General features: G+C 34.3%; 1 protein-coding gene across 3 annotated transcripts in view; it reads left to right on the top strand.

The window, feature by feature from the left end:
* Window positions 1-14269, top strand: part of LOC106079559 (uncharacterized) — a 39897-nt gene extending 25628 nt beyond the window's left edge. For all 3 annotated transcript variants that reach the window (XM_056019560.1, XM_056019562.1, XM_056019561.1), the window contains 5 exons: window positions 4489-4633; window positions 6186-6266; window positions 6427-6588; window positions 9525-9690; window positions 13839-14269. In XM_056019560.1, coding sequence (XP_055875535.1) covers window positions 4489-4633; window positions 6186-6266; window positions 6427-6588; window positions 9525-9690; window positions 13839-14032 — 748 coding nt within the window. In that variant the 3' untranslated portion in view covers window positions 14033-14269. The remainder of the gene's footprint in view (window positions 1-4488; window positions 4634-6185; window positions 6267-6426; window positions 6589-9524; window positions 9691-13838) is intronic.
* The last annotated feature ends 475 nt before the right edge of the window (window positions 14270-14744 follow it).

The raw sequence follows: 14744 nt of genomic DNA, 5'->3' as shown, positions 1-14744 counted from the left end.
TAAGACGTAACAATCTTTTTTTTTTTTTTGAAAAAAAGTCTGTAATTTAGATCTTTAAGTAATACCAAAAAGCTTCAAACTCATTAGGCTGCTATCGTATTGTTGATAGTTTTCAGACTACATACATGTATAAATAGAATACATTATGTAATCATACGAATGCATACATCCAGTTTTCAATGCGTTATCAAACTTTATATATTTTGTAGAGAATTAGGCTTACACCTATAATATATTACATGGGCGTAGCCGGGAGGGGAGGGTCTTCAAACCATCACTTGCCTCAGACGTCATTGTCTGAAAGGGAAACTTTACTTACTGCCCCTGTGCAGTCAACGTAAGCAAACTATAGTTTCCAAATTTCATGAGCGTAACCAAAAGGGGTTTTGTGGTTTCCCTTCTCTCTCCAATACTTCTTCTTAAACTGTCAGGTAGAGTTGGGCCTTCGGCTCTTGGAACTCTAGGCCAGCAAAAGTGAACAAGAGTCCCTCTCACCGGCCTGTATGAAAACAGTGTACACTGTATTGTCTGGCGGGTGGGTCAGACTCGCGGCAAGAGGCCGCGTATAGATCTACTAAGACCCCACCCCCCATTTTTCTTTTCTATACCAGGCTAACCATACGGGACACGCCATTTATTATATAACGGCCCCTTGAGGAACAGCGCATGGATTGTGACAAGATTGTGGGAGCTTTTTTACAACTCCGCGCAGTGCAATGAGGATGCTCTCGCACCCCCTTAGGCACCCCCATGGGAGTCTTGTTTTGCTACCCTTTAGCCTAATCGTTTCCTCCTACGATCGTTGCCATGCCCGTTTAGCATGCCCGGGCCCTTTCAAATACAAAAACTAAAGCATTTTACCATTTTCTACCAGTCGCTGGACTCCATTGAATAGCAGATTTGGTTTTTGAATTTTTTTAGCGGAAGAGTAGCAAGCTAATTGCACTGTAGATACCTCAGAATATGCATTTTTAAAGCTTAAAACAACAGAAATAATGCTTGGTTCAGGGGCTTTGCCCCGGACCCCACTGGGGGGAGCTCTCAGCGCTCCCTCGGACTCCCTAACTATCCCTTGGCGATGTGTAGGAGCCTACTGTCTTTCCACTAATTATAGGAAGATAGTGTTCTAGGTTGGAAAAAACGTTCGAAAGAATGAAAGATCAGAATGTAATGAAGATTAATTACATATACACACAATAATATATATATATATATATATATATATATATTTACAAATATATATATATATAAATTTCGGAGTGGGGTAAAAATCGCCCCCCACACCGAAAATATATGACATGCCATTTGTGGGCCGGTTTATATGGTAATGCCCGGGCCGATTTTGATACCCTGTCCGCCCCTGTGTACAACTAACGTACACGAAGATACTCCATACAAGCATGTTTCTAATCAATTTTGAGCCTTTATTCTTTCCATTAGTTAGTGATAATCTCATTTGTGACATTTTTAGTGGCCCCTGAAAGGGGAAAAGACGCTATTAGTTTTGTGTGTTTTGTCTGTCCGTCCGTCCGCCCCGTTTAGATCTCAGAAACTAGAAAAGAAATTGATAATCGGACATCATGATATTTTAGATCATTCAAATTTCTGATGCAACGGCTAATTTTTCCAATGTCGAAAAAGAACCATTTAATTTTTTAAATTATCTATGCAAGCAGATTTTTCAACAAAAAAAAAACAACACTTAATGAAAAACTTCAGGGGGGTAAGTTTTTTAAAAAGGTCACAGACTTCTTTATTAATAACTCAAGCTTCATTCATAGATTCTCGCATTGGTACAAAAAATGCATCCAAGGTCACAATGGAAAGGCATCAATGGATTATTATAAAATATATTTTCCATTTATTAACTAAAACATGGAATGGAATACTGATTGAAATGTTTTTTAAAAAGAATTTTGATACGAACTTCGTTTTAGTTCAAAGTTTAAAAAAAAAAACGAACTACTTTTTTATAGCTCCTTTATACACACTTGACAACAATCTAAATTACACGAAATTGAGGCCAGATGTAGATCTAGATTTAGATTTAAATGTAGGCTATTAAACAATTTGAACAAAATTAGCATCTATAAATTATCAAGGAAATAGATTTTCTTCTTACAGTTTAGGGGTGCTGATTTATTTATTTTGTAAACAGTATCATTACATTAAGAAGTTAATATTATGCGAACAGAATAGTGCACTATTAAACAGTAGTAAACCTACTAGATCTAATCCTAATCATAATATTGGCCTAACTCCAGATCTAGTAATTTTAAGATTTAAAGTGTTACGTCATACGAAATCTAGTCTAGATCTAAATTCTAGATCTAGTTTAGATTCTAGATCTAGACTTTTTTTTCTAGATTTAGTTCTAGATCTTGGTCTAGAGACTCTAGACTCTAGTAGAATCTAGTTTAAAAGTCTAAATCTAATCTAAGTGATTATATTTTATTGATCAGTATTAATAGTGAGTTTTAGTGCACTACGCTGTTCGCATGGGAAACCGGTTACTTGTGTGGGTTAATTTTTTAAATTTCCTAGCCCGTCTACTCCAATATATTAATCGACATTGTTGGGGAGAGGTACGCATCTGGGAGCAGTAGCATCACTAGGGGTGTGCGAGGCGTGCGGTCGTACCGGTTGACACCATTTTGGGGATGACAACCAAGTTGAAAAAAATTATATCTTGGCAAAAGCAGACACACCGAAAAAGACATATTAAAATCTCTAGATATATGCCGAAACATGCCTAGACACATCTAGATGGCAGTTTAATTTTAAATGACAAAGCACAACGTTATACCACTTCTGTGTTGATGTAGCTATACCTAAAGAGACCTGTTCAGGTGATGTTAAGTCTGTTTCTAATTTTTATTAAATATCATTGTAAAATTTGCAATAACTGTCAGGTTTAGGAACTATTTGTGTTAACTAGCTGTACACAATTAAGATCCCGGGTTCACCCTGACAAGAACATCACTCACACACAGTCGTACATAGAGTAACCAACTATGTAAATAGTTTAAATAACAAAAAAAAATTTAATTGTATGAAACTGATATGTGTATGTACAATGAGGATGATAAATAGACAATATATATATATTAGATATATATATAATATATATATAAAGATATTATTCAATAATTAGTTTAAGCACCTTTGCTACTGCTATCAACTTGTCACCCTGGTTTCATAGTCCACCAGATTCTGACCGACTGGAGTCACAAAGCTTCCAACCTCGGTACTAGTAAAGTTAGACCTCAGATGATCGCAAATTTGACAATGACACTGAAAACTGTAATGTATATTTCTGATACGACAAGCGACGCCCACACTAGCATAGACTCGAGCTCAGTATATCCAACTCCAACACTGTCACCCTATAAACGAAATAAACACAAAACTTAACTTCTACTCTAAAACTAGAAATAGTGACAACTTCATACAACATACAATAAGAGATATCACAAACGAATAACTCACAGGGGTCCAAAAGTCCTACTGAATAATAAGTCCAAGAAAACTAGTACAGACTATAGATTTAATAAACCTTTACGGACCAACACACCGTCCGTTCCAACCAAAGTCAGAGGGTGAACTGCCTCATGACAAAGAGTGACCAATAGGTGTCACCGGACTTAGTGACGTAGCAAAACAATTCAAAACAAACAAATACACGGCACTCTCGCCCCGTACAAGTACTACGAGTAGAGGAAATAAAAAACAGAGTTAGGAGAACTAAGCGACAATAACATTTGACTCAATGTCATAAACAGTGTGATTTTATAATATAATTGACACTCATTTTACATTTGAGAAAAAAAATCAATAATAGTAGATAATCAGCTCACTGTATTTGTTCAACAAAAAAAAACCAACTAGCAATGGTGTTTATTGGAACATATTTGAAGAATTTTGATGGGAAGGAATGACACCCTGAGCTACCTCGCCAGGCGCCACCGACACTGTCTGGGAGGTTTTCATTCTGTTTTTAGGTGATCAGTTAGATCTCTACTCTCCTTATTCCAGAAGAGTTAGAAGAGTCTTACCAAAGACAAAATGTTGTCCTGTTTGCTTTTATGTGAAAAATAACACCCAAATGATTTTTTAAAATGTTATTACTTTAAACGATCAAAACAAGACTTAAATATTTCTTGTCAGTTGGTGACTTCGTTGGGGGCCGCCTTTAAGATTGTGTAATAACACAAACTCTCTTTGTAATCTTGTTTATCTTAAAAAGAGAGACAAACAGATGCACAGACAGAAAACATAAACAGAAATTATGTATAAGGAAAGTTTTCTTCGACTAACGTATCACAATACAGTTTATAATTAGTAATTTATCTTTCTGATATTAAGAATACAGTCCATCTATCTATCTATCTATCTATCTATCTATCTATCTATCTATCTATCTATCTATCTATCTATCTATCTATCTATCTATCTATCTATCAATTAAAAATTATTTGATTACATCAGGAAGGCTGTTGGTTATACCATGTACCAGGCGATGGAGGATGACGTTAGTCACATAAAGAAACAAAGAGATACTCTTTCACGTCTGCTGAACGAAATGAAACAAATCTACGGCCAACAAAATTGTCAAATGATGAAACTAAAAAATGTAAGGAAATTTTATATTATCTAACATTTACATCTTATAATTGTGACCCGATCTCTGACCGGGGATGTCGTCATTTCAGTGACATTTATTTTCATTATGTTGTTACCTTCTCTTTTGTATTAATAAGTCTCTTTTTTTTAAGTTTTATATTCCTCTAATCTCATTGACGCTCATTGTAATTAATGTACTTTCTGGTTCTCTGTACCAGACTTATTGACATCTTAATGCCCTAGATCACTGCTTATGTTTCTGGCGACAGGCTTTAACGGATTGTTTTAAAGCCATCTCGCTCGTTCCCGTTAGCAGCTACGCATCAAAACTCTTGACCTGAATCTTAGATTCTTAACAGATTAGGAGGAACCCTTTCTTAGTTCCTTGACTGTAAGAAGGCCTTTCATGATTTGAAATCACTGGCTGACCCCTAGTTAAATTGGGGACCGATTCTGAGTTTGTGTTTGACACAACCTATATGTGTAACCTTGTTTTTACAAAGCTTCTATCAACTCTGTCTGTCTGACCAAATGTTTCTGCACGTGATTTCTCCCACACCCAATCTCAGTTCAAGCTGAAATGTTGCACAATTATTTCTTTGACCTGACTAATGGCAATGTTTTCGATTCCGAAGATTAAGGATGAGTACAATGTTTCACACGACTCAAGAAACCCTGCATATATTCAAGCATTTCTTGCTGACAAGCCTGAACAAACAAGAATCCATTAAATACTAACCAAGTTGTTAATAAACTGTGGGTCATTAATTATTTTGTTTTGGTATGTCGAACAAGGGGAAAAGGTTTAAAAGTTACAATAGATAGCTAGAAACCTGTTTCCATGAGTATTTTCGTGGCACTGTGGCTAGTGTATTGATTAGACTGAGTAGGCTTTAGCCCTCGAGTTCGAATTCACGTCATTCGCTTTTTTTTAAATAAATGCATATAAAAGCGATCACCCAGTTACTACATTCTTTCTCCCAACACATCTTTTCAACATTTTCAGACAAGTGACAGGATTACATAATATTTAGAAAGCTAAAAGCATGAAATAGCGCTAAACAAAAACAATTGGTAAAAATATTTCTAACCCCGCAGATATATTATTGTTAGTCTAGATTTATCACTTATCCCAATTTTAATTACATGACTGATCCAAACTAATTGACAGAAGCCTTTGTTTTTTTTTAAATATATATTTATGTTTTTCTTGTTTTTTAATTTCAATTTTGTTTTTGAAAAGTCCGACTAAATTTCATTCCAATGTATCTTGACAAAAAAAAAGTGGTTTGGATTCAAGACAATACAATGACATTTAAAGGTATTTTTTCGATTTTTCAAAGACAGTTATAGAGGTCAATCTCTCGCATGCTATAAGAAGTTGTGCCAAGAATAAAATATTTAAAAATTTCCATTTAAAGTTGTTAAAACACAAACTAAATTGGTAGCAAACTTTGTATTTAAATAAAATGTAAAGAAAATACGTCTTTGTTGGCCTTTGTCACCGTAAGACTAATTCTTCCTGATTAATTCACTGTCTTAATCATACTCTTTATGTCTAGAAAGACTCGAAAGTGTCGGCTAATGGAGGATGGTGCGAAGAAACCAGCAGTCCTAACAGCCAATCACACGTTACAGATGAGGTAAGGGGATGACCCGTGTACTTCTAATAAACTGACCACTTCAGAAGATATGAATAATCATTGACCTTTAGTAAATAGACCTCAATTAGCCTTTCAAATTTACATATACAACGTGCCATAAGTACATTAATCGGTAGAATTTAATACCACATTTCGGCAGACGTTCGCTGCCGCTCTTAGCAGGTTTCTGAGCAACAAAACAGTTGGAAGTTTTGGAGACGGGCCAGGAACATACAAGAAACTCTTGGATAAGTTTGGTCACTTGAAAAGTTATTCTTCATTCGACGGGGCGCCTTTCTGTGAGACCGTTACCGGCGGAGTGGTAAGTGGGTAGTTTTTGTGTTTGTATGTCAGAAAGATTTATCTATTCCAGGGGTGGCCAAACCTATGGTCCAAGCGCCAAATGTGGCCCATTGCACAATTCCAAGTGGTGTACTTCACCACCAAGACAAAAATCAAGGAAAAGCAAAATGCCTGTTCGTCAAAATGATCATAACCGATTTTTAGAGAAAAAAAAATTCCACAGGAATTTAATTTACTAGCTGTTAGGACGCTCATATAGTCCGAAATGTGTATAAAACTAATCAGACCACAAAAAAAAAAAAAAAAAACACAGAGAACACGTTAGTTTCATTTTTTTTTTTTGTTAGCGTTGTATTTATATTTGTACCTTTGTATACTATTTGTTAGCCTTGAACATTTTTTATGTTACCTATTTAAGCTTTTTGTTATTAGAAGAACAAAGATAATAATTATTATTAAATAATTTATTGGGCTTAAATCACTCTAAGAAAAAACTAAATGATCAGACATATTTGAGGAAGCAAAGTCTAGAAAACCATCAAAAAAATAAAGTTAACAAAAGTAAACTAAGCGTCAATGAGTGGTAAAGTTACTGGAACTGTAATCTTGCTTAAGAGAATTTTAGATTGACCTCTTCTAAGATAGCTTTGCTTTATACACCAAGAAGTTGTGTGTGGGAAACACTTTTGAACTTGCAGCATATTATGGATGCCAGTTGTGAAATGTTTAAATAGAGTTAGGAGACATTACGATGAAATAGAGAATTGAGAGAAAATCGTGACTAGAAAAATCCAGTATTACCTTTATAGAGAAAATGGTCTCCGAAGATTTTGGAAACTGAAAAATATCGCACATGATTTTCTTGAAGAGAAAGATGTCTTGTTCGAGTAAATGAGCTCTTCTGAGAAATGGATTTTTCATATAGAATTTTGTTTTAGTTGATGATACTAGACATCTCACATCTCACATGTCTAAAACAGTATGACAATGAGCATTGACACATTAATTTCTAGCTTTGTAAATGATATCACTAATTCAAAATGAAGTTCAAACTGTTTATCTTTTATTTTTAAAAAAATATATTAGTCGACTCGCAAATTTAAAAGAACAAAATATTGAAGATCAAGACAGTTTTATAAAATACACTCAAATGTCGTTTGAATCATTTTGCTGATGAGGAAGACTGCATTGCTTTTCATTTACTGAGCAAAATATTAAATATATATATTAAAAATATTATGAAGAATCCTTACAAATGAAACTTATTAATCTGAAAACAATTTAGTGCTGAAATTAGAATTGGATGAACTTTTTTCAATACCAAGCACTTATGAATCATTAATTGTGACGATCTTTGCCATGTTTACATTTGACAGACCTAAGAACATTTTCCCATAGTTAAGTCTATCAGATACTGGTGAGAGCAAGCATTTACATCCATTAAAATGATCAAAAACAAGAGGTCACGAAATTAACTCTTAATATTTTTACAGATAACAGATAATAATAAGTTAAGAATATAAATGCAAACTAAAAATGTGAACAAAGAAAGACTTAATAAGTAACGTTTAATTTTTGTTTTAAATCCCCCCTCCTCTACTCTACATACAATAGGTAAAACAGACCAACTGTGTTCTAATGGACATACTTTAAAGATCTGAAACTTGTTACATTTTAATTGGGGCGTCTGAAGTACAAGTGAAAGAAATTGGCTCGCGGAAGCAAAATGTTTGGCCACCCCTGATCTATTCTAAAGTGACCTCGTTAAGTGATGTTCAAGTGTGTCTTCTCTTGATTGTGTTTACCTAAGTTGCTATGAACCATTCAGTTGTAAAAATAGATTTTAGCGAATTCTTTTTTCTTCTTATAACACAACTAAAAATAAATGAAATACAGAAATAAAACTTTTTTAAAAACAAGTAACAAAAAAAAAAGGCACTCTTCTATTCATTTCGATTTACCCCCCGCCCCCCCCCCCCACCTCGTAATTGCCCACTCGTAAGCACAAAACGATGATTTGCAGCTTTATTTTCGCTGACATTCAGGTATGTGAATTAATGTTACGTTGAAAAATTGCAATGCTCCGATCACTCCTTGTAATAGTGTAAAGCAGTAATGCTCAAAATACAACCCACGGGCCACATCGCGATTGGTACCATCCGGCCTTCCGAAACGTCGGCACAGAGAGTGGAATATCCCCCCCCCCCTTTTTATTTTTAAAAAATAAATATGTTTAAAAAAAAATTTCTTACCTACGTTAGGGCCCTTTGATGGATTGACACTACGACCTTTAACATTTGTATGTTTATGAAATGGGAGAGTTGAAGAAACTACAAGTGGAATTTGAATCTACCATGAAAAGTGAACGGATCTTTATTTTTTGTGAAACACGATAATAAACCAACATATGTGATTTGTAAAGAAAGTGTGACTGTTTTTGGTTTAAACAACATGTAAACGAGATTGTAAAATAAATATTACGTCATTCTTGGTTTGATTATAATACATAATAGAATAAAAAGATTTTAAACTACGCCTAGAAATTGGAGCATTGATGGGGATATTTACCAAAAAGAGACCCAAAAAAAAATGAGTCGTTGGCTAACTAGCTATAATTTTGCTCAAATTTTAAGTAGAGAAATGAAGCCATTTTATGACGTCCCATTACTATAAGTACAGTAACCCAGGTTTCTAAGAAAATTGTTTTAGATCAATTTCTTTTCGTTTTTGTACCTTTTTAGTCATGTGGCACGCGACACGAGTGTCGGAAATTAAATTGGCCCGCTGGTTAAATAGATTGGGCATTACTGGTGTAAAGTAAATAATAAAATATTAAATATAAAAGGTTTTATTCTTGATGGTATTTCTACCACAGTTATCGATTGGAAGATTTGATTTTAAGATATATTTCAATAATATCGATTTTTAAAATTAAAGTACATGTTTTTAATTTAGGTGAGTTTTTTAGACTTGACAGCCCCACAGTATGGCCTTCCGATCTTCGACTGGATTGTCAGTATTGAAGTAGCAGAGCACATCTCGGCCAAATTTGAAGAGATTTACCTGGACAATCTGGTCAGACATGCACGTGAAGGAATTATTCTCAGCTGGGCTGTGCCAGGTAAGCGTTGGAATCATTAAAAACGCTTTAAAAATTATAACTTTATTTGAGCCCTAGTTGTCATCCTCTAGAAGTTCTTGGAGCTCTTGAAGTTCTTGAAGTTGACGGTAGCTGTCTTGTCTTTGCTTAACGAGATCGGAGATCGACGCAACTAGGGGTCTTCCGCTGGATTTTTCACAGGGTGGTGCAAGCAGCTACCTATGGTTCAAAGTCGTAGCTTCAACTTTCTTTTTACGGAGAATGTCAAAGAGAAGAATCGGTGTCCCTCCAGGCCCCTCCTCTATCCCTATGCGTTATGAAATGCAATTTAAAGACTTGTTCATGAAATAAAATATATATTAAAAAAAAAAAAAATTAAACATGTGAGAAAACTATTTACTGTACACGTTGTTAAAGTTTATCCATGTGACCCTTGCCTCCATGCGGTAGATCAAACAAAAACTGCAAACGTTGTCTGTGATTGCTTAAACTGAAGCCGCGATGGACAAGCTTATGGTACTTATTTGCGCGAGAATTTTTTGGCGCCACCGTTTTGGCGCAGGGGACGTTTTTGCGCGAAAAATTTGTATTGGTCATGTTGTACTATGAATATTACTATCATTGATAGGCTGGAGACCGGAGTATATGGTGTATTGGGGGCGCGGTGGCTGAGTGGTTAAGCGCTCGGCTTCCGAACCTGGGGTCTTGGGTTCGAATCTCGGTGAAGACTGGTATTTGAAGGAGAACCTGACTTTAGTTGGGGAATGTAAAGGCGGGTGATCGTTGTGCTGGTAATGGTACCCATTAGAGCTGGGTGGACTCGTAGGCTCCCAAAGATCCTGAAATAAAAATAATTAATAAGGGAAAAAAATGCTACTTAATGAGAGATGTGGATATATCTATACTATAAAGTAGAATGTGAGGTGTATGTATGTTACTTATAGACATCAAAACCGCTTGACCAATCTTGATAAAACTTGGCAGGAATGTTTCTTGGGTACCAACTTAGACCTTAGTGTATGTATTGTAGCCCTAAAACAAACTTAAGACCCTAAAAAAAAATAAAGTTGTCCGACTCTATTAAAGTTATAGTATTTTATGGATCTAGGCCATGTCTACAATGTTGACATGAGAAAAGATAGAAAGGATTTAGACCTAGATCTAATTTTAAGAAATACACTTTGCGCAGATAGTTTTTTTACTTTGACACATGAAAATACAAAAGAAGATCCATTGATTTCATTATATAATAAAATTAACCTTCAATTTTGTGTTTCAAAAGTATTTTTTACATTAATTAGTTCCTTATATATGTAACTACAGATTTCCTGACGAACATTCTTTCATTAGACAATACCGTAATGAATCGCGTACTAAAAATTAATTCGTTTAATTGTTTACTTTAAAATCCCATCCCTAGATCTAAAACTCTAATTCAACTCTAAGATGATAAAACTTCTCTTCGCACAGATAGTTTTATACGTTAACACATGAACATACTAATTATAGTCCATTCATTTCATATTTTGATCAAATAAACATTCAAATTTGGTTTTCTAAAGCATTTTTAAGAGACTACATTCGTTTACGAAAGCTGCGAAGCCGAGTTGAGATAGGCCTAGATCTACATTCATGAATCGCGTACTAAAAATTATTTCGTTTAATTGTTCACTTTATAATGCCATTCATTTAACAAAGCTATCGCTCTTTTCGTTTTTAATAGATATGAATGTATCGGCTTCGGGTAAACCCATTTTCGCAAAACTACTTTTATTTTCGTAGCGAAAGAGAAATAACTTGAAAGGATCATTAGCTAAGTTTAACATACATCTAAATCCAATCCACTAGATTAGTAAACACAAACTTAGACCCGCAGGCCGCGGGTAATGCCAGGCTAGTATATATATATATATATATATATATATATATATTAACTAATAAACCAAAAAGATATTATCATTTTTGTTCCTCTGGGTCACGGAATATTTGTGAAAACTATATTATGCGTGTGTTTTTATTAGGAAAATTATATTTTCTTTGGTTATATCAAATGACATTTACAAAAATTGCGACAATAGGTTGCTCAGAATTTTAAAAGGAGAAAGTCATTTACAATCTCTTTTTTGACTTATTTTACATTTAATTTTCTTGTTGAAACATCATAAAACGCTTTTTATTGGTAAAATATTGTTTTGAATTTTTAAATAAAAATTCTACTATATATATAACAATTAATTTTCTTGTTAAAATATCGCAAAAACTCAATACCGAAAATCGGTTGTTCCGGATATTTTATTAAAAATATTAAAACTCTGAATAATTTTTTAAAATTTCAATTGTAGCTTATACTACATTTAATTTTCTTGCTAAAACGACATAATCTCATTGTTGTTAATATCCTATTATATATGTTGCTATTACATTTTCGCAAAGGCTATAAGAACTCGTGCGCTATGTTACGTAATCCTCGTCAAATCTCTTGTGATAAAAAAATACTTTTTTTTAGGCTTACTAGCTGAGTGACGTAGTAAATTTTTTCTTCTTCGAATCCATTCTTAAAATGAAATGCTTTGAGAACTTGATTCGCCAACGTCTACTAACCCTCATCAACTCTCTCGTGTTGATAAAAACATTTTTAGTGGAACTAGGCTGTGTGACGTAGTGAAAAGTTTTTGTTTTTTTGACGTCATATGGAATGAACTCTTTAAAGAAAGGCTTTAAGAACTCGGTGCACCAATGTCTAATAATCATGTCAACTCTCTTGTGTTAATAAAGAGATTTTTTGACTAACTAGCCCGAAATGATTTAAGTGCTAAAAAAAATCGTGTGCCATAGTTTTTTTGACCCTTATCAACTATTTTGTATTAAAAAGACATTTTTAGTTTACCTAAGCCGTGTGACATAGTGACAAGTTTTTTTTCCGGAATATCTCATATGTATCATCAGTCGGGGGCCGTGTCTGAGTTTTTTCTTGTCTTTTTTACCAAAATCGATTACTACTACTCTTCGGGTAAAGCTTCTAGAGGCCGAATAGTATGACAGCACGCGGGTCATAGGTTGGGCAAAACTGACATAGAGGACAAATATAGAGTACAGTTCTATTGGACAGAATTAGACTACATATTAAAACGATGAACGTAGAATTGACATATATTGAACAAACTTTCGTTACATATCTAGACGAAGGTTTGAATTGAGGCGCGGTGTATGAGTGATAAAGCGTTCGGCTGCCTGCTGGTGCGGTATGTTCACTTTGGTCGTCTCGATGGTCCCGGGAGTATATCCTTCCCGCTGCCATCACCTGTCTTCCTGCGGGACGTTGGGACTAGAAAGTGAATTATCTTCAACTCTCAAAGAACATCCGAAACATGTTAAACATTTTACAAACAATGGAACTGAAGGGTTCTGGGTTCTAATCATGTTGAAGTCTGTTTTTTTAAATTTCAGCTCTTATGAGTACATTACACTAGTTGGAGAAAATTAAGGGTGTTTGGTTGTTGAGACGGCCACATGACACCCTCACCCTCGTTAACCGTGGGCCACAGAAACATGAAATTTGCACCTGCCCTATAGATCACAAGTTCTGAAAGAGAGTCCTTTTTCTTTAATTGAGATATATTGAACAGACTTGTGCTACATATTTAATCGACTGACTTTGAGTCTAGATTACTCGAGTTCGAGTGCATAAATGCATTTAAAAAGCGATCACAGTATTATTCACAAGATATCTCCTTCCATCTCTCTCCACCTCTTTCCCAACTGGTCCAGACAAGTGATAGGATCATAGCGTATCGAGGAAGCTAAAAGCTTGAAATTGCACTAAACAAAAAACAATTGGTAAACAAATATATTCTAAATGCACAGCCGTATTATTGTTAGTCTAGAGCTATTACAAATATTTACATTACTGATCCAAACTTATTGATACAACTACGCTTAATATAAGCTTTGTTGTTGTTTTGTTTTACATTTTCTTTATCCCATATTAACTAACATTTAAGCACTACTCAATTAAACTAGTCTATAACACTAAATACGTAGAATAGACTTTTGCTAGATACCTGGAGGACAGCCTACAAACAACTATTATCTTTTTATTTTATACATCTTTAGTCGACGATGTAATATATTTATACATATATTTCTGGTATTTCTGGTAACTATTTCAGGTCAAGGGGGATTATCTCACATCAATAACAAAGCCTTAACAGATGTCATCAAAGAAATGTCTAAAAGAGGTTTCCATATCGACGTCCAAGCTGGCGAGCCACTCAGAAAAGCTTCATCTCATAGCTGGCTTCAAAACAATGTTCATGTTTATTATAGAACTTTCAAAGAGACTTTGAGAGAGCTGGATGCTTGAGGAAACACCAGTTTGTGTGTGTGTTGTTGTTTTTTCTTAATAGAACTTGTTGGTTAATAATGAGTATTTAGGTGTTAATTAGAGATTTCTTTAGGGACCAAAGGTTATGTGTAAATGACATGTGGCTCTAATTTTCGATATAGATTTATATTTTAAAACATCATTCTGTTTTGTTTCGATTTTAATCTTGCTTTTTTTTGGTATTTTGTAATTGAATTAAAATTATTGTCAAAGCTTTTTTAAAATTTATTAAACAAGAACTCACTAGAACATCCATTTATAAACAATATACAGACGTCAAATAAAAATTAACATAATGAGCCACATTGGATCACAAGCGAATTCACATGGTGAGTCTTCTGTCCAATGACCAAGTGACCATTACACTACGAGAAGCGTTTCGATGCTAGAAGTGATGAAGTATGGTTGTGTATAGGGTTGTGGAAGATTGTCTAAATAAATTATTTGAATTTCTAACCAGACGAAACAATCTCAAAGTATAATAGAACATTTTTTTTAAAGTAGAGGAGAATAACTACTACCTCTAAACACGTTTGTTTAAGACGCATTGTATAACTTCCTTTTACATTGTGTGCTTGTGTTTTTCTTTAAAGATAAAAGAAACTTTACAAATGAGTTTAAAGTATCAGCAAGAATGAGAAATCTCTTATGCAAATACTTTCGTGCACTTTAGTTACATAGGCGAAGTAAT

This window comes from Biomphalaria glabrata, chromosome 2 (genome assembly GCF_947242115.1).
Source record: "Biomphalaria glabrata chromosome 2, xgBioGlab47.1, whole genome shotgun sequence".
NCBI lineage: Eukaryota > Metazoa > Mollusca > Gastropoda > Planorbidae > Biomphalaria > Biomphalaria glabrata.
This window is presented reverse-complemented; position numbering and strand designations above follow the sequence as displayed.